The 23,323-nt window shown below is 40.6% G+C and overlaps 1 protein-coding gene across 2 annotated transcripts in view; it reads left to right on the top strand.

Annotated features, from left to right (window-relative positions):
* The window catches only part of SLC9A6 (solute carrier family 9 member A6), a 52,502-nt gene extending 29,620 nt beyond the window's left edge, over positions 1 to 22,882 (top strand). Inside the window, exons 11-17 of one of the 2 annotated variants that reach the window (XM_089904062.1) lie at positions 1,436 to 1,547; positions 2,462 to 2,615; positions 7,114 to 7,203; positions 8,360 to 8,390; positions 10,667 to 10,746; positions 16,425 to 16,530; positions 20,181 to 22,882. In XM_089904062.1, the coding sequence (XP_089760188.1) occupies positions 1,436 to 1,547; positions 2,462 to 2,615; positions 7,114 to 7,203; positions 8,360 to 8,390; positions 10,667 to 10,746; positions 16,425 to 16,530; positions 20,181 to 20,453 (846 nt within the window). In that variant the 3' untranslated portion in view covers positions 20,454 to 22,882. The remainder of the gene's footprint in view (positions 1 to 1,435; positions 1,548 to 2,461; positions 2,616 to 7,113; positions 7,204 to 8,359; positions 8,391 to 10,666; positions 10,747 to 16,424; positions 16,531 to 20,180) is intronic. The other variant, XM_022554227.3, reaches the window with a different exon arrangement.
* The last annotated feature ends 441 nt before the right edge of the window (positions 22,883 to 23,323 follow it).

Below are 23,323 nucleotides of genomic sequence, written 5' to 3'. Positions count from 1 at the left end.
ATCAGGATTGTTACCCAGTGCTCCCATGGGAAGCAGCTTTATCAATGAGCATGTAATGCTTATCTGCAGTTCCTTTTGCCTTTAGTCCTACAAACTCCACGCATTTCCAAAGTTACTTAGGTCAGTAACTTTCCATTCCAATAGTGGGAAACCTGGCTCCCACCTTCTACCATCCATTACTTAACTGTTCCATTCCAGCATGCATAGTAATATCAGGATTGTTACCCAGTGCTCCCATGGGAAGCAGCTTTATCAATGAGCATGTAATGCTTATCTGCAGTTCCTTTTGCCTTTAGTCCTACAAACTCCACGCATTTCCAAAGTTACTTAGGTCAGCACTGTTTTCCCCCACCTTCTTTTTTTTTTCCCCCACCTTCTTTTGTTTTTAATCTTAGATTTTCCTTTATATTCCTTTCAGAAAATGAGGTGGAGACTGTATTGTAACCCCTGAAACCAAAATTGTATTTTAAAGCAAGAGTCTCTATAGAGAGCAAACTGGAGAAAAAGACACTAAAATTGGTTTCTAGTTAAAACCATTCTTAATTCCAATTAAGCCTTCCCTTTGAAGCAGGGTGAAAGTGTAAACTCAGAGGAGTACATCAAGGTTAGCAGGAATTTCAGTGGTATGAGGTGTTTGAGCTGCCCTTTGTTCTGAGAAAGCAAGGGCAAGTTTAGCCAGTATTACTCTTCCCCCTACCAACACTGTCAGTTAAGATGAACTAGACTGTTATATTAGTAATCTTAAGGTTATGCCAAAGAAGCTCTGTTTTTAAACATGTTCCTATTCATCTAATGAATGTCCTATGTCTTAGACCTGCACTGTCCAATTTGGTAGCAACTAACCACATGTAATTATTTAAATTTAAGTTAATGAAATTAAATGAAAATTTCAGTCACACTAGCCACACTTCAGGCACTCATCATGTTGGACAGTGCAGCTATAGTACTATCGTGGCAGAAAGTTCCATGGGACGGTGCTGAGTCAGACAGTGGAATCTAAAGACTGTTACAGGGAGGGGGAAGGGTAAGCTGAGATGAAGTGAGAGAGTGGCATTGACATATATACACTACCTAACGTCAAATACATAGCTAGTGGGAAGCAGCTGCATAGCACAGGGGGATAAAAGCTCGGTGCTTTGTGACCACCTAGAGAGGTGAGATAGGGAGTGTGGGAGGGAGATGCAAGAGGGAGGGGATATGGGGATATATGTATACAAATAACTGATTCACTTTGTTATACAGCAGAAACTAACACACCATTGTAAAACAATTATACTCCTGTAAAGATGTTAAAAATTTTTTTAAATTAAAAAAATAAGTAAAGACTGTGTGTTAGAAACTGAGCTCCCTAAGATAGTGTTTCACCATCTTGAAGGTATAGTGTAAAGAATGTTAATAATAAAAAGAATTATCCTTAACCTATTAATAATTTTAGATTGCTATTTTCTTGGGAAGAGCTGCCAATATTTATCCCTTGTCCCTCCTACTTAATTTGGGTAGAAGAAGTAAGATTGGATCAAATTTTCAACACATGATGATGTTTGCTGGTAAGTTATAATTCCCTCTCTTGCTTACTCCAAGAAACAACTCACAGTGCATACACCAACTTGATTTCAGACGGAAATGATATGCTGATAATGTGAGACTCCCTTAAATATTAAAGTTGCAACCTCCAGTAGAAAATTCTTTTTAAAAGTGTGCCATTCCCTTCTATGGGGATTTTTTTCATGTTCTGGTTCCAAATTCCCAGTCCGGAACTATGTCACGTGTAGTGGAGGAGGTAAAGATGATGCATTTTCACACAAAAACCTGTATGTGAGTGTTTACGGCAATTTGTAATTGCCAAAACCTGGAAACAGCCCAACTGTCTTCCAGTGAGTGAGGGAATAAGCAAACTGTGGTACATCCATGCCATGGAATGCTCCTCAGCACTAAAAAGAACAAACTAGTGATACACACAACAACATGCATGGACGTCAGAGGCATTATGCTGAGTGAAAGAAGCCAGGCTCAAGTGGTTACATACCATATGTTCCATTTACGCAACATTCTCAAAAAGACAAAAGCCCAGCAATGCAGAGCAGATCAGTGGTTGCTAGGGTTTGGTAGGGTGACGAGAGGTTAGACTAAAATGAGGGTAGCACAAACGAATTTGGGAGAGGGGTGATGAAACTGCTCTGTGTCTCACTTGTAGTAGTGGTCACACACCTCTATACATTTGTCAAAATTCATGGAACTGTACACCCAAAAGAGTGAACTTTAAGTAAATTTTAAAACAGATTTCAAAAAATTGTTAAACGATCAATGCCTGTATCATCTAATTCTTTTTGTATTTGTTTGTATATACTTTTGTATGTTAAAATATATTACGTATTTGTTCATGCTCTTCTAAGGTCTCAGAATGTGCCCTATTTCTCTGAATTTATGAAGCTCACATTGTCCTTCTTCCATTCCCTTGTAGGCCTTCGTGGTGCAATGGCATTTGCCTTGGCCATTCGAGATACTGCCACTTACGCCCGCCAAATGATGTTCAGCACCACACTTCTGATTGTGTTTTTTACTGTGTGGGTGTTTGGTGGTGGTACCACCGCCATGCTGTCATGCTTGCATATAAGGTAAGTAGTGAGGGGCCCTCGTTTTAATATTAAAATATAATATGGGTTGTTTTAATCATGAGACAATTTTGAGCTTTGACAGGTCTCTAATATTTCGTTTCTTTTAAAAAGTATATAACATGTAGTACAGAAAAAAATGGAAAACATGCAAAAGAAGAATAAAAACTGTTGTTAACACTTTTGAGGGATGTCTTGCCAGACCTCTTGCTGTGCTTTACATATTTTTTTAACAAAAAGGGGCAACACTTCAGGTACTCTTGTAAACTGATTTTTAAATGTAATATAGCATAGACATTTATGTTAGTAAATATCATTATTTTAGTGGCTGCATATATTATAATTTATTAACCAAATCCCTACCATTGGACTTTTGTATTGTTTCTAGGATTTTGCTGTTATGGCTAACAATTGAGGATTTTGCTCTTACTGAGTGTGAACGTTTGTAAATGCATACACCATTGCGCACTTATCTATTTCCTTAGGATGCATTCCTAAAAAGTGGAATTGCTTGGTCAAGGGATATGCCTCTATTTAAAGTTTATGATCCGTATTACCAGACCGGATCAAAAATTTTCTTATATTTGCAGTATATGAGGCAGTCCGGTTTATCCCAACCCCAATCACAACTGGATATTGTCATTCTTTCTCATCTTCATGATCAGCATGGTTCCTGACCTGGCAATCCAAGGCCAAGGTTGTGACATCTTAGTCTTGAATGCACACTAGTTAATGTATTCAATTGGAAAGCTCCCTTGTATCTCAGGAGTTCTGCCTTTGTTTCCATGGGTATAGCAGTGTATGTTGCTAAAGCCTTTGTAGATTTTACTTCTGTGTTTGGCTGTAACTTCATAGACCTTAAGAGCTACTGAGCTTCCAGCATGTGTAAGGTTCATTAGAAAAAACAGTATTTCACATCTTATAGAATCTGTTCTCCATTTTTTTTCATTCTATTATGCCTTTCTCTTAACACTCTAAATTGCAGCCGGCACTCAGACTTTGAACGTTGTTACTGCCTTTCTCTCCCTTTACTGTTCAAACCCCTTTCTTACAATTCCTGTGCTGTTACTGTAGATAATTGAAAATACACCAAAATAATGTTCTTGTAACCCTGATTATTACTTCAGGGAGGACCTGGCATTTGTTGAGAACCTACTATGTGCTAGGCATTGTGCTAGGTACATTTTACGTATTTGTCTAATGACAATCGCTCCATTTACAAGTGAGGAAATAGAGGCTTAGAAAGTTTCTAAGTTATTCAAGGTCATACATATCATTAAGTGGTGGACAGAGGAGCCTCCAGTCTCACTTAATTTCTCCTAGAATGCTGCATCAAGAAATGAGGGTGGTCCGTTTTCGAAGGATTAAACTCCTTTTTTTCCTCAAGAGCTTGTAAATGAAGGCTCTTCCTTATTCTACTAAGAGCAACAAAATTAAATGTGAGATAATTTAGGAAAAATAACAGTCTTAAGTGGAGTCTCAGTGTTTAAGTAAATCAGTTCTCTTCCCTAACTGCCTTCCACGTAAACCAAACCAAATACCCACACTTAGCCCCCCCCAAAAAAACCCCCACAAAAACCTACCTATTCACATAAAGTCGAATCTACCTCACCAGCTTTGCAAGCTTTTTGGCTCCACCTTGCCTGTCCTGTAGCATAGTTTGGCATTCAGTTGTATCCATTACTTTACAGTCTTAGGTTAACTCTTGTTACTGTTGTTGCTGTTTGGGGGGGTTTTTTTGGCCTCTTTTCAAACAGAGACTGGAATTTAAGTTTTTCTTACCTCCCCCCAAATTTGTCTAGTACAACTGTGAGGATACTAAAAAGTCCTCCAGGTTTAAGATTCATGCAGGATCAGACCTGACTTTGAGTTCTTGCCCCTTCGTTTAGTAATTCTGTGATCTTGAGCAAGTTCTTTAACCTTTCGCAGCCTCAGTTTCCCCGTTTGTGACGTGTGTAACAGTACCTCCCTCCCAGGGTTGTTGTAAGGATTCAGTGAGCTAATTAATGTCTGTAAAGCCTTTTATTCATTCATTCGATAAATACTGATTGAGAACCAACTATGTGCCATGGTTCTCTAACTTAGTGGTTCTCAACTGGGGGTGATCCCCCCCGCCAGGGACATTTGGCAGTGCCCGGAGACATTTTTGATTGTCACAATCTAAGAGGGGAGGCCAAGGATGCTGCTGAACATCCTCCAGTGCCCAGAGCAGCCCTCACAACAAAGAATGATCTGGACCAAGATGTTGGTAATGCGAAGGTTAAGAGACCCTCTTCTGGAGAGGTACAGTGATAGTAATAAGATAGAAGAGGTCCCTGGTCTCATAATGTCTGTACTGTGGTGGAAGAAGACAGATAGTAAGCTAGCAAGTAAATAAATGAAGATGACAATTTTAGATGATGTTAAATGCTATGATGGCAAACAAGATACTATGATAGTAGCTGGGGATAGATGTATTTTATAGGTGGAGGTCAAGAAAGGTCTCTCTGAGGTTAGATTTGAGCTCAGTCTACCTGAATGACAAGATGATGCCAGTTAAATGGTGAGCAGGAGGAAGAGCAGTCCAGGCAGAGGGGAGAGCATGTGCAAAGGCCCTGAGGTAGGCACAAATGTAGCCTATTGAATGGAAAGGAACAAAGCCCACCTAGCTGGACTACAGTGACTGAAGGGTAGCTAGGAAACGAGGTGGGCAAGATCCTTTAGGGGCAGGGGTTGGCAAACGTGTCCTGTAAAGGGCCAGAGAGTAATATTTTAGGCTTTGAAGGCTGTATGGCTTCTGTCTCAGCTACTCAACTCCAGCGTGAAAGTCCCATAGACAATATGTGAATCAGTTGCCGTGGCTGTGTTCCCACAAGACTTTATTCACAAAAGCGGGAGGTGCACCAAATTGGCCTGTGGGCTGTAGTTTGTGGACCCCTGCTATCGGGTCTTGTAGGACACGGTAAGGAGTTTGGATTTTAAAATCCAAATTGGCAATCTTGTAGGATTTGAAAGCAGGAAAGTGACATGATCTGTCCTGTTGCGTGGACAACGGCTCCTCAGTGAGTGAGAGCCAGCCAGCTCTTCGTAGGTCCTTTCACATAGTCTGTGACAGTCACCTTTGGCTCCTTGTCATTTACCACACATACTTTGCATTTCTCCATCTCCAAACCTTTGCTCACACTGTTGCCTCTGCCTGAAATTCTCTTTCACTCCCAGGAGATGGCACAGCTCAAACGCCTCCTCCTTTTGCCCTCTTCTTTTCTCTCAGCACCACTCTTCCGTCTGCTTAACATGGAGTACCTCTGTTACAGCATGTGTTTCGGTCAGCCTTGTAATAATGATATTGTTATAAGAGCTACCATTTAGAGAATGTTAGTGATGTATGGGACACTGTTTTAAAATCTTTAGACACATTTTCTTGTTTAATCCTTGCAGCGACTCTGTGTGGGGTCTGTCATCCCCATTTTCCAGGTGATCGAACTGCGGTTCATAGGGCCGCATAACTTGACTGAATTCAAACAGCTAGAAAGGAGATGAGGTCAGATTGGAACCCAGCCCTCCTGGATTGCAAAGCCCTTAGGGATTATGCTCTAGTTGTGTCTGTCTCCCCCACTAGTCTGTGAGCTCCCTGAGGGCAGAGCCGTGTCTAATTCATGTCTATGCCCTGTGCTTAGCATAGTGCCTGGCAGATAATAACTGCTCTGAGAAATTATATTACCTTGAATTGGCCTCCAGTACTGTTCCATCTGAGAATTACAAATGTGCTGTCTTCAGGGGGCTTTCCTGGTGGTGCAGTGGTTAAGAATCTGCCTGCCGAGCTTCCCTGGTGGCGCAGTGGTTGAGAGTCCGCCTGCCGATGCAGGGGACACGGGTTCATGCCCCAGTCCGGGAAGATCCCACATGCCGCGGAGCAACTAAGCCTGTGCACCACAACTACTGAGCCTGAGCTCTAGAGCCCGCAAGCCACAACTACTGAGCCCACGTGCCACAACTACTGAAGCCTACACGCCTAGAGCCCGTGCTCCACAGCAAGAGAAGCCACGACGATGAGAAGCCTGCGCACCGCAACAGAGTAGCCCCCGCTCACCCCAGCTAGAGAAAGCCCGCACACAGCAACGAAGACCCAATGCAGCCAATAAATAAATAAATAAATAAAATTTATTTAAAAAAACAGAAAAACAAAAAAACCCAAATGTGCTGTCTTCAAGACCACTAGATGTCACTTGAGATACACAAATGTGATTAGAGTTTAACCTGGCTAAGAAGATATTAAACAGCTTCTGGCCATCTTAACAAGGAAGAAACGAGCGTTTCTTTCAATTCTGAAGCTGGTCGTGGCCATCTGTTTTCAAGTCTTTGGCCCTGATTCACTTGCCTTCCAGATAAGGTCGTGCATCATTTTCCTCCCTTCAGTGTTACTGGGCTGCTCCTGCTACAGCTTCTCACACTGCTATTTTTACTGTGTTGTCTGTAGTAGTGACCTTAATCGATAAACATTTGAGCACCTATTGTGTGTCAGGTACTGTGCTAGACTCTGGGGATACGGAGATGAGTTGGGACATGGCCTTTACCCTCAAGGAGCTCACAGTCTTTTGGGGGAGACTGACTGGTAAATAACTATACTGTGCTAAGTATTATAATAAAGGAATCTAGAAAGTGCTGTAAAAGCACAAAGGAAAAATCCCGCCTGAAGGGGCCATAGAATGGTTCCTTTGGAACTTGAAAAAGGAGGACAAAAAAAAAAAAAAATAAGGGGCAGTACATTTCCGATAGAGGGAACACCATGAGCGGAGGCATGGAAGCTCAGGGGAGGACAGGATTTGGGGAGAGGAGCAGTCGGTCTGGCTAACAGCGGGTATGTGGGCGAGGATGAGGGGAAAGCTAGGCTGGAGCGGCGGGGGAGGCTAGTTTGTAGAGTCTTGCATGCCACACAAAGGACTTTAGACTTGACCCTCTGGGTTGCAAGCTGCTCTCAGAGTCTTTTGTCCAGGGAACAAGCCAGTGAGTTCTCTGCTTTAGACAGCTAACTCTAGAGGAGAGCCTGGCAGCTGGGCAACCTTACAGCCAGTTGCTCCAGACCCCACGAGTCGGAATGAGGCCCGAGCTTGAGCAGTTGGAAAGGAGAGAAGACCTGAGAAACAGTTTAGGGGAAGAATGAGCGGGGTTGGTGAGTGCTCGTGCTGAGGGGGTAGAGGAGTCAAAGAGAGCTTCTTCATAATGAAGCTGTTCCCTGGGATATGGAAAGCAAATAAGAAAGAATTCTGAAGAACCAAGGCTAATGTCTATCCATTAGCCTATGGGAAAACCCCTGTAATTGGACCCTCTCTGCAGTCATAAGAGGATGTTGCCGTGAGAGCTGAGAGGTCCGAAAACATGCAGCTCCCTCCTGGAACTGCACTGGGCCCAGCCTTGTTTTTGGAACTACGTTGTAGTTCTTATTCAACCACTGGGGCAATGCTGCTTTCCCTGACTCCTGCTTGTAGTGGACTTACAGAAGAAAAAGTTCTTTTTCTGAAACTGGTAAGTGGGATTGGATTGCAGGAACAGAATATTAGTAGACCCTGCTTGCCTTAGGGTCCAAGCTGTGCTAAGGAGAGTGGTGGGAGCCAAAAGTCTACGTCACCAGCCATCGAGAAGCACGAAAATATTAAGCATTCCATAGCTTCTGCGTTGAGAAAAGTAGTTGCCTGACAGTGCCCGTATGTGAATAGACAATTTTTCTTTTGACTTCAAGATCTCATTTTCCTTTTGTGTTTCTCCTTTAGGGTTGGTGTTGATTCAGACCAAGAACATTTGGTAAATATGCATTTGTGTTGTCTCTGGCATTTCTGTCAAATGTGTAGTCGCTTGGAAAGAAAACAAATCTACTGTAGACTTCATGTCACTATTATTTAGATCCTGTCCTATTTGCATCAGCTTTTAACTGACGTCATTCCTGGCTTTTCTCACTGCTCGATAGAGACAAAACTGAATTTTAGGCAGCGTGTGGTTATCAAGGGTGACAGCTCTCCTATCTTTGGGCCAACCTGGGCTTTGGCCACAGACGAGAGCAGTCCCTTAAGTGCTCCTGGGTTTTCAAGTGACTGCTCTGGCACGGGGAGCCTTTTTCCACTTTGGTTTGCGCATGAAGGCTTGTCTCTGATGTAAGCCCCACTCCAGCTGCTCTTCCTGTGTAACTTTCAAATTGGATGACCAGCAGCTGCCCTTGAGAACTGCCCAGAAGCGTTGGACTCTTCAGCCAGTCTTTCCTGCCTGTTCAGGAGAATGTGCTTTCTTACCCCGTGCCTCAGCCTTGCCCATGTTTCCTTGCTTACTTCCATGTGTTGCTTTCTCAGTTGTTCGTCTGAACCTGAACCTGGTAGACTGAATGCAGTGTGACTCAGTGCCTTCCCCTAGACTGACCACCCTTTTCTGGTATTTTCCCGCCACTTGTTAATGCTTTCTGAGCACCACTGACTATGTGCCTCTGCCCTAGACATGAGATGGGGAATCACAGAAATGAGGTTTTTGAAAATGGAAAGCATCTCTTTAAAAACACAGTTCTTTTTCTTGTCTGAAACAAGCCCTGGTTTGTCTTCAGAGTGTAGTTTAAAAATGTTTTTTTATCAGATTCATTTCCTGAATGCTAATTTTGCTAGCTATTGAGTGCTGAGTGTGTACGTGACATAGTAAGTACTTGCCCCTTTTGTGGTCAGAACCTTAAAGTATAATTTCATGGGCTTACACTATTTGTACAACAAGGCTGGATAAATTCCCATGATGGTGAGCTGCTGGGGTGCTTTCCAAGGGGCAATAGCTCCTCAGTGCCTCCACCCCCACAGCCAAACAAGAAGAGTTACCAAACAGGCCCTCGGACAAACGCTTGATCACCATCTGCGTAAGTCTCCACTTGCTATGTCCCCTCTGTCGCCACAGAGAACAAATGGAAATGGAGTGACAGGGAGAGAGCCAGGTAGGTGAGTAGCAGCTGTGACATCCAGGAAAAAAAATCTCATTTTTACCTTGCCCTCAAAACCGTATGGATGCCTTGGCTCAGTATATTGGTTACTCAGTATTTCGAGTGTCCACTGGGAAGCCCAGAGGAAGATTTTAGTAACTACGGAGCGTGTGGGAGTTGGGTGTACATGTGCTCATGTGGTGAGAGGATCGTGTGAGATTTACAGATTCGTCGCTCTTCAAAAAGTGGAGACATGCAAACCAATGCCTCCTGATGTGAAAGGAAATATGGGTGATTCTCCGCTCTTGTAAGCCCATACAGTGTTCTCAAACATTTTTATATTGTCTATGTTTTGATACATGTTGAGAGGAAGATTCATTTATTTCGAAGATCAGGAAGAACAGGAACCAAAAGCCAGAATCTAAACTCCGTACTCTTCGAAAATCCCGGAAACATAGAACATTCATGCTGGATAGAGCCTTCGAGTAACATTGTATACATGAAAAAACTCCGCTGGAGAGAGGGAAAGGGAGTTGCCCAACTAGTTCGTGTCAGAGCCGAGAGGAACCAGGTGGCCTAACAGCGCCACTGCTGGCCGACCGCATCATATTACACATAAGGACCCAGTTTATATTTTGGGGGAGCTGTTTTTGAAGAGGCCTGCTTGCTGTTACTTTTCCCTCCTACCCAGTCAGGCTTAACATGGAATTTCCCTACTTACTTACATTTTGTTAGTGTTCTAAGAACATAGTAGCAACTTTGAAAATGCCAGTTAACTTTGGGACCCATGACAACTCCCAGAGATCGGGATGTTGATGAGATGTTTTCTACTTAAGGTGCAGTTCACATGGGTGTAAGCCTTTCAGATTTAGGGGATGGATTATCCCACACTGATTTTTTTAAATGCCAGTAGACTCATAAATCAGTAAGCAGCCTGAGTAATAAAGGTGTTCAGAAAAACACTTCAATTTTTTATTCCCAAACCGCAGTGTACAAGCTATTAAATTTCTCATGTTACCCATGTTGGAGAGTATCTCGTATGCGGTAGGCTATGTTCCTGATTCTACAAAGAAATGACTCTTAAATAAATGTGTTTTTATCTTTGTGTATGTATTGATTTATGATCTGTTTGCAGGGTATTCCTGAAAGTGAAAGAAGAACTACCAAAGCAGAGAGTGCCTGGCTTTTCCGGATATGGTATAACTTTGATCATAAGTATCCTTAACTGAGAAAAAAAATGGCAGTATGGACATGGACGCTAGAGTTTAATGGAACAACGGTTTTGACCACTCTCTTCCTGAACTGGAATATAAAACCTGCCTTTGGTCTTCCCTTTCCCCTTCAGTGTAGTAGAGAAGGTTACCAGAGGAAACCCACACAGATGAATCATCTGAAAACCCATGGAACCAGTAAGGACTGGTTATTGCAGAAGCTTGCTGTGTGCAGGGACTCAGGAGCCCTTATGATAGACTTGTTTTGATATATAGGTTTATTTATTGAGCAAACTTTAATATTTATTGTCCTTTAGCTAATCGAGTGAATGCCGCAAAAGGGATTTGTTGGTGTTTGTCCGTGTGCTTGTTAGAGTAAAAGAGGAAAGACTGCCTTAGGAAAAAACATGAGAATGAGAAATTCAGTGATGCTAGGTACCGCAGTAGTCAGCGATGTCGTTTTTTCTCTGACCTTTCCACAGACTGGGAGATTCTCCCCTCCGTTCAGAATGCCAGTACTTCATTGTTTACCAGATTTCCTTCTTGTCCTATCGTAACAGTCTTCTTCATAGCTATACTTTGGGTCGGGCTATATATAATAACCTGTTTAAATCATGCCTTTTAAAAAACATTTTATCACTCACTATTTATTAAAATTAATTTCTTATTTGAAAGTTGAACTAGAAAAAGGGACCATGGAGTTCTTTCTGGCTGAGACTTATCAGTAAGGGAATCAAAACCTGGTTTATGTTCCATTGAAGCAAATTTGGGACAACCATGTAAAATGTTTTTCCCTTGCTTTTGACTTTCTGATCAAAACCTTCTATGTTTACAAAAAATGCGCTTGACAATTATCATTAGAAGCTACTATTTACTATATTCTGTTTGCTAGATTTTCACATTCACTTTTTGCGAGGACTCAAAATTAATATACGGGAACATGAATACTCGCTTATCTATGGTATTAAGACTCCTATTAGAGGGAGAGAGATCCTGGCTCCTTAAAATTGTTTAATGAGGGCTTCCCTGGTGGCACAGTGGTTGAGAGTCCACCTGCCGATGCGGGGGACACGGGTTCATGCCCCAGTCCGGGAAGATCCCACATGCCGCGGAGCGGCTGGGCCCGTGAGCCATGGCCGCTGAGCCTGCGCGTCCAGAGCCTGTGCTCCGCAATGGGAGAGGCCACAACAGTGAGAGGCCTGCGTACCGCAAAAAAAAAAAAAAAGTTGTTTAATGATTATGTCATTACTTTTGGCTCCATTATCAGCATTTTGGGTATAAGCCACTCCCATATCTCTTGGGATTTTTTTCATCCCTCTGATTTAATAAAAATTGTTTAGTTTTTCCTTCATAAATGTTTTGTATATTTTCTGCATAATATACAAAATAATTAAATGATCCTAATGTAGAGAAAGAGTAGAATAATATTTTTTTATATTCTTATAGAAGTGACCACCAAGAATTGTTTGACTCAGTACTACTAGACTAAGACTTGGTAATTTTAATACCTAGTGCCCTAGTATAATTAATCATTCATCATTCTAGATTTCAGTTCCTTTGTGCAGTCCGTTTGTTCATTTGTTATAATTGAGATATAACTTAAATACAGTAATGTATACAAATCTTAAGGGTACGGCTTAATGAATTTTGACTTATGTATATACCTGTGTGCCTGCCACCCATATAAAGATATGAAGAACATTTCAAGCACCCCAGAAGGCTCCCTGTTTTCCCTGCAGTCAGTAATGCCTTCCCTGAAGGCCTACCCTATCCCAGCCAAAAGGGCGGCCACTGTTCTGATTTCTTGCAACATGGATTAGTTTTACCTATTTTTGATCTTCATATAAATGGAATTATATACTATGTATTACTTTATGTTTTACTTCTTTCAGTCAACATTGTGTAACTTATCTATATTGTTGCCTGTACCAGTAATTCATTCTTTATCATTGCTGTGTAGTGTTCCATAAATAGTATGAATATACTACAGGGTTTTGGTTTTTGGGGGTTTTCTCTTTTTTTTGGTTAAGGATATCTCAGAAACTATTGTTGATAAACATTTAGGTTGTTTCCTGCTTTTGATGATTATAAATAAAGCTAAACATTTGTACATCTTTTTTAAAAAAAATAATCTTTTAATTAATTTATTTATTTATGGCTGCATTGGGTCTTCGTTGCTGCGGGAGGGCTTTCTCTAGTTGCGGTGAGCGGGGGCTGCTCTTCATTGTGGTGCGTGGACTTCTCACTGCGGTGGCTTCTCTTGTTGCGGAACATGGGCTCTAGGCACGCGGGCTCAGTAGTTGCAGCACGTGGGCTCAGTAGTTGTGGCTTGTGGGCTCTAGAGCATAGGCTCAGTAGTTGTGGCGCATGGGCTTAGTTGCTCCGCAGTGTGTGGGATCTTCCCCGACCAGGGCTTGAACCCATGTCCCCTGCACTGGCAGGCGGATTCTTAACCACTGCGCCACCAGGGAATTCCCTGTTTGTACATCTTTTGATGAACATAGGCACTCATTTCTCTTGGGTATATACCTAGGAATGGAATTTGGAGCAAGTGTATGTTTAGCTTTAATAGATATTGCCAACCTGTTTTCCAGAGTGGTTGTAACCAATTTACACTCCCACCAGCAAGTTAAGTTGTTCCACATCTCCTCCAAAACTTGGTATTGGTCAGCATTTGAAATTTTAGCCATTTCAGTGGGTGTGTGGTGATATCTCATGTGGTTTAATTTGCATTCCTCTGATGAGGTTTCCTTTCATATGTTTATTGGCCATTTGGATATCCTCTTTTATGAAGTGTGTCTCTCAGTTCTTTTGCTCACTATTTAATTGAACTGTCTTATCTTTTTTTTATTTACTTGTAATTCTTTCTACATTCCTGAACTGAGTTCTTTGTTAGTTATATGTATTGTGACTATCTTCTCCCAGTCTATAGCTCACCTTTTCATTTTTGTAATCCTGTCTTTTGAGGAACAGAAATTCTTCATTTTAATGAAGTTTATTTCATTAATCTTTTCTTTTATGGTTAGTGCTTTTTGTGTCTTAAGAGATCTTTTATATCCCAAGGTCATGAAGATATTTTCCTATGTTTTCTTCTAAACATATGATTGTCTTAACTATCACATTTAAGTTTTCGATCCATTACAAATTGATTTTTGTGTATAGTGTGAGGTGTGGGTCAAGACCTATTTTTTCCCGTACGAGTATTCAGTTGACCCAGCACCGTTTATTGGAAATGCCATCCTTAACCCACTGTATTGCAGTGGAAATTTTGTTGTAAATCACTTGGCCATATAAGTCGGGGGGCTCTTGTTTCCGGACCGTCTTTTCTCTTTGTCTATTTTTACATCAATACCACACTCTCTTAATTATTGTACTTTTTAATAAGTCTTGCTATCCAATAGGAGAAATTCTATAGGTTTGTCATTCTTTAGTATTGCCTTAGCTATTTTATGTCCATGGCATTTTCATCTAAATTTTAGAAACAACTTGTCATTTTCCATACATACATGCACACTCATGCTCACACACACACAGAAAAAAAGCTGCTGGCAAATTATTGAATTTGTATTAAATCTGTGGATGAATTTGGAGAGAACTGACATTTTAACAATATTGAGTCTTCCAATCCATGAACACTGTATATCCTCCATTCATTTAGATCTTCTTTAACTTCTCTCATTAATGTTTTATAGTTTTTAGTGTCAGGTCTTGCACATCTTTCATTATATTTATCTCTATATATTTGGTATTTTGGGTGCTATTGTAAATGGTATGTATTTCATTTTATTTTATTTTCTACATTTTTGCCCTTAATATATAGGTATACAATTGGATTTTTATATACTGGCCTTGTATCCAGCAATCTTGTTAAGTTTACTTACATTTCTAATAGTTTTTAGATTCTATTTTCTATGCACATAACCAAGTGAATAATAATGTTTTATTTTTTCTTGTCCAATACCTTGTATTTTTTTTATGTCTTATTATATTGGCTGGACATTCCCAGTACAATGTTAAATGTAAGTGATGATAGTGGGCATTCTTGTCTTATTCCTGACCTAAGGGGGAAATTTTTCAATATTTCACCGTTGAGTATGATGTTAGCTGTCAGTTTTTGAGATATCCTTGATCAATGTAAGAAAATTCCTTTCTATTTCTAGTCTGCTAAGAGTTCTTACCATAAATAGGTATTGAATATTATTAGACGCTTTTTCTACATCAACTGAGACGATCGTGTATTTATTTTTTCTCCTTTAGTGTGTTATCTTGCTGATTTTCATCAATTGTTTGAATATTAAGCCAATTTTACATTACTGGAACAAATCCCACTTGATTATGATATTATTCACTGTGTATGTCACTAGATTTAATTTGCTAGTATTTTGTGTCTGATTTTTGTGTCTTTTCATGAGAGGTATTGGCTCGTGATTTTTTTTTCTTGTAATGTCCTTGTCAAGTTTCTATAGGAAGATTGTGCTAGTTTTATAAAACAGGTAGGGAAGAATTTTTCTCTTTTTCTATTTTTCTGGAGGAGTTTGTGTAAGATTGGTGTTATTTCTTAAGTCTGGGAAGATTTTAAGCAGTGAAGCCTTCTGGGCCTGGAACTTTTTGTATGAAGAGGTTTTTAGTTTCTTTAATAAATACAGGACTATTCAGATTTCCTTTTGTCAGTATTTGGTAAGTTTTAGTTTTTAGGGAATTTGTTCTTATAGAGTTAAATACCAAGACTTATTAGCCTCTGTACTAGCCTGTTAAGTACCACTAAACTACGATCTGGTACTTTCTGTACTTAATGCACTAGTAGAATTCATCATTCCAGATTTTCAGTGGTTTTGTGTGGCAAGATGTTTTATGAGCTATGTAAGTGTGTTTATATGAAGTACTTTAATCTTAGAGTTTATAAATATGTGAATTTATGTAAATTTCTTTGGCCTCCTCATTTTTAATTGAGAACAACCTTAAGTTGTAATTTTAGAAAGTAGCGAATATGTATGTGTCTTTCTCCCTTTTTCTGCTTTTTCTCATGATTCCCTCTTTTTTTCTTCTGAGTATCAAATATATTGTTGCATCTGTTTTTATTTTTATTTTTGGAGAATAGATGAATACTGAAATAAGAGTCTATGACAGAGGACCTCATGATGCATAATTTTTTTAATGTTTTTAGAATTGAGTTTCCTTTGATACTAAAGTTTCAACTCATTGAAGAGGCCAGCTGAATCTACAATAAGTAGTTAAAACCATTTTTATTGCTATATTCTACTACTGGAATATTTAATCTCTTTTTAGGCTCTTACCATTCTTTAGTTTCTTCCGTGTCTCCTTCAGCGCTAAATTGAGAGTGATTTTGTCTTCCTTTTGGCTTTAGTAAAATCAGAAAGGCAATATGATGTAGTGGAAAGGACATAGGATTTGGAATCAAGCCAATCTGGGTTCGAGTATTGGTCCTCCGTTTACTTAATTGTGTGGCTTTAGGCAGATCATTGACTTCTATGAGCCTGAGTTTCCATATTTGTAAAACAGAGATAATAATAAAATCTCTCTCCCGTTGCATAATAGGATCATGAAATGGGACAACATTTGCTATCTGAATTGGTAGGTACACTGTGACAGTGATTGTTATCAAACAGATTGTTCTTTTAAATTGGTAAAGAAAGGAACGCAGCTCTTCCTTAACTGGCACAGCTATCTGAAGCCTCTGCTGACGCACAGTGGGCCTCCTCTCACGACAACCCTCCCTGCCTGCTGTGGACCCGTTGCGAGATGCCTAACCAGCCCCCAGGCTTATGAGGTAAGTTGGTTTTATCCAGAACCTAAGTTCTTCATTAAGTTAAATTTAAAACTATCTGTTCTGTGGATGGGTTACTGGTTTTTTGTTTTGTTTTGCTTTGCTTTGCTTGCGTTTAAGGTATAAAATCCACAAGCAGGAATATAAACATATTTTGCTCAGCCAGAAAATGCACTGAAATCTATAAATATAATTCACCGCCTTTGAGCCGTCATTTGAAAAAAGATATAGAATAGCATCTCATCTTACTGTCAGTGATTTTAGTAAATAATTCTATTTCCATGCTGGTTTTCATTTATTTGCAGCATGTGGCCTGAGCTTAGTACTAACTGCGTATATTGTAATCTATAAATCAGGGTCGTCACAGTCATGTGGAGAGGATTACTAAAACATTTTTTGATGCCCCTAAAGTGCAACAGATGCTCTTTTATTTCGGGTATTAGGGAAAGTTTATCTACCTGTGTACCGTATCGCTGGGAGGCATGGATATATCTAGATATAATCTAGATTCCATATTTTTTCCTTAGCTGCCAACATAAGATTAGTGATTCAGCAGGTATTGCCACAAAGAAAGAAATGACAAATGCTAACCAGTTTTTATTTTAAAATATGAACATTTAATTTTTCAAGTTCTTTTTTAAAAACCTTTACTTCTAACCCAACCCTTCAAAAATAATCTGGTGCATCAAATAAAGTGCCCATGTTAACAAAACCCACCAATTTTGACTACTCTGATGCAACACCTTGAGTTGAGAGATGAGGCTGTGGTAAAGCAGTGTAGACGTGCACCCTCCAGTTCCCTGTGACCGCCTCCATGGTGTTTTCGAGCAGATCCCACAGAGAATGGATGGGGAAGAGGAGTCTTAGCAGGGGTGGCACCTGGGTCAGGGAGGAGCACCCTGCAGCGTTGTGTTATGTTGAGTCAGTGCACAGTTCCGACAGACTACTGTGGGCTGGGGGAAACACCCCGTGTTGTCTTGTCCCTCCCTGCCACTTTGCCCAGGCTCCCATATCAAGCACGGCCCCCATTCCCTCTTTACCCTGTTAGCCCATGTGGCTCTGTGCTGAGGGGTCAGCCAGCTTTGTCAGTTAAGTCACTGAGGTCTGGCTCTGGGATTCCAAAGACCCACTCGCCATCACCAAAAGCCAGAAGAGTTCCACAATGCCTGTGTGTCCTGTGGATAGCAAAATATGGCATTGTTCTATTCGTTTCCTTGGGCTGCCATAACAGAGTACCCCGAACTGAATGGCTTAACAACAGAAATTTACTGTTTCAAGTTCTGGAGGCTAGAAGTGTGAGGTCAAGGTGCCAGTAGGGTTGGGGCCCTCCGAGGGCTCTCTCCGGCTTCTCGTGGTTTGCTGGCCATCTTTGGCATTCTTTGGCTTGAAGATACATCACACAGATCTCTGTCTTCATCTGTACCTGGCGTTCTCCCTGTGTGCGCGTATGCGTCTGTGTCTCCAAATTTCCCCTTTTTATAAGGACACCCACCAGTCATACTTGCTCAGGGCCCACACCAAGGACCTAATCTTAATGTGATCACCTGCAAAGACTCTATTTCCAGATAAGGTCACATTCACAGGTACTGGGAGTTAGGATTTCACATCTCTTGGGGGGGGTGCGGGGGGGAGATACCATGTAACCCGTAACAACAATAAAACTTAATTTTTTAATTTTATTTTTTGCTATGTTAACTACTTATTAAATTATAAAAGTAGCATGCTTGCAGCCAGATATTCAAACAGTATGGAATGTACAAAGTGAAAAATAAAAGTCGCTCTCTTTCTCCCACCTCCATCCCCCAGAGACAGTCTTTATTAAGGGTTTCTTTTGGATACTCCCTGCTATAGTTTATCTACAGAAACTTATATGTGAATATATAGCTCTCTTTATTGTTTTACACAAATGGGATCATAATAAGAGTATTGTCCTGCTACTTGCTTTTTTCACTTAATGATACAGCATGGATATGTTTCTTAAGAGTCCATGAGATCCCTTACCTTCTTTCTATTGGTGGCTGCACAGTGGTTTTGCCAAGATTGATTTAATTAGTCTCCTGTGGCTAGACCTTTACATGTTCCTCCTTTTGTTTTTTTGTTATTACAAACAATGTTTACAGTGAATATCCTTGTGTATATAAATTTACCCAAGAATATAAAGTTATAAAGAATAGATTTTAAAAGTTAAGTTGCTGGGTCAAAAGTCATATGCATTTTAAAATTTGGTAGATATTGCCCCAAACCTGAAACTTAATAAAGTCATTAGAAGGTGCTGAAGAGCCCCTGCTGACGAGTGAAGGTGCCACAGAGCTTTGAGTATTGCTGAATTAAGCGATAGACACGCTTGTTAGACTTAACTGTTATAACTGGATTGGGCAGGAAGGGATTATGGCTGGTTGGTGGAATGGGTTTGTTTGCTTTTTAATTCACATGTCTTTGTCTTTGAGTATTTAGGCAAATTTCTAGCAACAGCAAATTTTTTTTAAGTTTAAAAATTTTTGTCCAATCGTGCCCTCAGTCTATTTGACCATCTTAGACAAATTTAAAGATTTTAAACACGCACAGGATAGGAGAGCTGAGTGTAGGATGTTTCTGTCAGCTCTACTTCCCTCAAGGAGTATTAGTCACAGACTTTTTTTTGCTAGATCAATATGAGTATTTAGAATAATTCTTACTCTACATTTTAAAAAATGACTTTCTGATTTTTAAAAGTAATATGTACTCATTATAATAAAATTTCAGATAGTACAAAAACATAAGAAAATAAAAACCACTAGCAATTCTGTCATGCAGAGCTAAGTATCATCATCTTGTTGAATGCCTTCTAGACGTTCCTGTGCACATGCACACTTTTTAATTTGCCACAGTGGCACTATATATGCTAGAGATTTTTCCCTTTTCTGGAACTTTATTTCTATTCCTTTTGGCCCCAAAGTTTCCATTAGAACCAACGCCCGTTGAGCTGGGTGACAAGTGTGTAGTGAGGGTTCAGTATTTCTAGGTATTGTTGATACGGCAGTAAAAGCTTCATTTATATAAATCTGTTCAACAATCAATTGAACTTATATTTAGCAAATGCTTTCTCTGTGCCCCCAAACTGTTAGGTGATTGAAGTACAGCGTACAAGGGACTTAGGGTCTAGTGCGGGGGGAGGGGGGTGTGGCGCAGACCACCGCCTGAGCAGTTACGCAAAGGGGTAAGTGCCACTCTAAGGAGAAGACTAAGTACAGGACGCTAGGGGAGAACACAGGAGGACCCCTAAGCTAGCCTTGGATGATCAAGGAAGACTTCTGGGAGAAAGTGACTTTTCAGCCAAAACCTCAGTGATAAGTAGGCGCTAGTTACATGAAGGAGGGGAGAGGGGACAGGACGTAAGAGAAAGCACGAGAGATTTGGGGCAGCTGTCAGCACTTCAGTCTTCGGGCACACAGTGAGGCGGGTGAGGTCAGAGAAACAGAAGGTGATGGGAGATGAAGCTGAGGGGCCCAAGTCGCACAGTGTCTTTTAAGCCAAGGTGAGGACTTTCGACTTTATCCTGAGGGCAGGGAGCGGCCTCTGAAGCTTTTTAAATAGGGCATCCTTGAAAATTCTGCTATTGGAAATGTTTCTTGAATTTCATAACAATTCGCAAAACTTATTTTATTTGAATTTAGAACCAGGAACAGTTGAAAGATGATGACTCCGATCTTATTCTCAATGATGGTGATATTAGTTTGACGTATGGAGATTCTACCGTGAACACTGAATCAGCATCGTCCGGTGCCCCTAGGAGATTTATGGGAAACAGTTCTGAAGATGCCCTGGATCGGGAACTTGCATTCGGGGACCATGAACTGGTCATTCGGGGAACACGCCTGGTTCTTCCTATGGATGACTCTGAACCCCCGTTAAATTTGTTAGATAATACAAGACACGGTCCAGCCTAAGCTTACTCATTACTCACTTAGTGATCTGTAAAATTTGCACATGTGATTGTGAAGAAATTCGTACTACCTAAAAAGTCCCAGTGCATGTCTCTGAATGTTTAAGCTGTATAAATGCTATTTATATGGCATCGAAAGACTATAAATACCCTGTACAAGGCAGATTGTGAACAAACTCTTACGTTTTATTGGCTGCACTATGTAGACCGGATCTGTTTTAGAAAGTTAATTTCAGTGATGTCGTGTGTCCCAGCTTTATGTCCCAGTTCAAGCATACAAGGTGACAGATTTACTCTTTCTTATATTTACTTGACACTTAACCAGAGTACCGAGTTCTCGTGATATGAATTAATTTTAAGGCAATGAATTTGTGGGAGGGGAGGGAGAGGAAGAGGGGGGGAGTGCTAGCAGGAGAAGTTCCTTTGTCGGGAAACTTGTGTTGATTGCTGCTGCCTCTGTCGTGACCTTTTCCTTTCCTTTTTGTCCGGTGGCCTGTTGTGGTGCAAGAGGCCAGTGGCTCTGGATCTTGCCCCATTCAGATTGGGGAGTGAAGTGCGGGGGCCCTTTGCCCGCCTTGCCATGAAAAGAACAGATTTGTTGGCTACAGTACACTGCTACTCGGAAAAGAAGGCTGCACATGACTTCCAAGACTTTGTTTCTTTTCTTCCACTCCAAGACCTTGGAAGGAGTCGCGCCATCCAGCCCACTTAGCCAAAGTACAGTTGTATATAGTTCAGAGCACTTGATTTCGATTTGGAGGGGCTGGGGCAGGCGGAGAGGGGGCAGAGGCCAGGAAGGGGAGTAAGGAGCATGGTGGTTTCGGAGAGCTCTCCCCCCAAATATGTAAATACTATATACCAGATAAGTTTAAATAAGAAATTCAATTGCTGCTTACTTTTTGATTATGTACTTTATGTGTATAGCAAGCTTTGTGGTCAGAAGTTTTTATATGAATTTAAATCGCTGCTCTTTAGCAGCCAAACAGGAGCAAAATGTAAAACTTTTGAACTTACTTGTATCTAATTGTCATTCATTAGTCTGTAGTTGATGTTAAAAGTTAATTTATGAATCCATGACCGTTCCACACTACACCACAGCCAGTCATGAGAGAAGTACAGCGCTGCGGAGAGCTTGCTGTGAGGGCGGTTGCTCCTTTGTGTGCACAAGGTGTAGTTGTCTTCATGCTCATGTGACATTTTAATATGAAATACCTAAGCTGCCATGTTTGTTTTGTTTTTTTACAGTTTTCAAGGAAGAGTACATAACATTGCCCATTTCGTATTCAGAGTATGCAAGTGGATCCTATTTTGTAAGCTGCAGATACCTAATGGTGCATTGAATCTTAGCGGGGGGATCCTTTCCGACACTGATACTGACCCGTCAAAGTTTCAGAAGAAAACTAGAAACTTCTGTGGGCTTTTTCCCCCTCAGGTCTGAGTAGCATTGCCTTAAATCGTACCCAATTCAAAAACGGATTTGTTTATGTGATGTTCAAATTGTCCAACGCAAAATATCTTTGCAAACAAAATATGTACTTGTCTTCCCAAAGGTTTCCTTGCTGTGATGCAAACACTCCTTGCGATTTTGAGGGAATTCTACTGTTGGACCCTTGAGTGGCAGCTCTAATTGTTGGCATAGCCATTTGTTATGTAGTGGTAGTGACTTTCCTGCTGTGCAGGAACCCCGTGAAGTGTGCATTTTCTACAATGTGTGCCTCTTCATGCAGTCAATAATTTCTTGTTAATGTGTGTTTGAGGGGCTTTGAACTTCAGCGTCATTTACCCACGAAGTCATTCACGTTGTAAAAGGTTATATAAGAAATTCACAACTACCTTTTTTATCCTGTCAAGTTACTGAGCTCACTTTATGAAAATTGCTGTAAATACTTAGCATGACAAATTCAGTAACTCGTCTGTTTCAGCATGCATAAGACCTTTTCTTAGGGAAACTGATAAAGTTTGAGTCAACTAAATCTGCCTTCGTACTTTATCAGAGGGGAACCAAGTCTGCTGCGCTTACATCAGCATCTGGAAGATTCTCCTCTCCTCTAATCTGCGTGCGCCTCTCCAAGCAAAGAAGAAAAAACAAACTCTGCTCATACATCTATTGGTTTGAGACACCTGAATGAACTTGGATGAGGTACAGTCTGAGTTCCCATCATGCACAAGTAGAACTGTTCTCGGACTTGTTTTTCTGTTCTTTGTGGACCCTACACGTTTGAATGACTTGAACGTTGCATCTTTTCAAGTTATTTTTTAAGGTTCCTTGGCATTTTATCCTAGTTGTCCGTGTTTGGCAATGTGCTGTTAAAGTAATAGACTTTTAATCTTTTATGTATGTTTTGTTTTCCCTTGGAGTTCTTGGACAGATGTTATAGTGGTTTCTTTTAGGAAAATCTGTCATTAAAAAAATTATAGCCTTGCAAATAACCACTCACAGTGTTTGAGTCACAGTTTATTCTAGTGAGAAGTAAAGAGTGCTGACTTCATTTATTTTTCTACCTATATACCTACTGGGAAAGGGGGAAGACTGATGTTTTAAAAAGCAACAAACAGAAACCTAACGGAACGTAACTTACGGGGTGGCAAATTTTTGGTGCTTATGTGTGAGGCTGGATCTATTTGCTTATGGGACCATTTAAGAAATACGACTCAAAGCAGTCGAATCTGTTACATTGATTTGTAGCCTGTTAGCTCAGTGGTGGATAATGTCATGAAAATGTTAGTTCCATTATATGGGGGGAGTAAATTCTGTATCCAGTTAGGTAGAAAGGCAGTTGCAAGTTGGGTTGAGAGCACGATCACACAAATAGTCCTTTTTCCAAGTTAAAGACAGGTCTTTCTCTTTGTACGTAAGAAGTTTTGTAGGTTGGG

This window comes from Delphinapterus leucas, chromosome X, assembly GCF_059928025.1.
Source record: "Delphinapterus leucas isolate spDelLeu-1000000601 "Yukka" chromosome X, BTC_Dleu_Yukka2, whole genome shotgun sequence".
Classification (NCBI taxonomy): Eukaryota; Metazoa; Chordata; class Mammalia; order Artiodactyla; family Monodontidae; genus Delphinapterus; species Delphinapterus leucas.
This window is presented reverse-complemented; position numbering and strand designations above follow the sequence as displayed.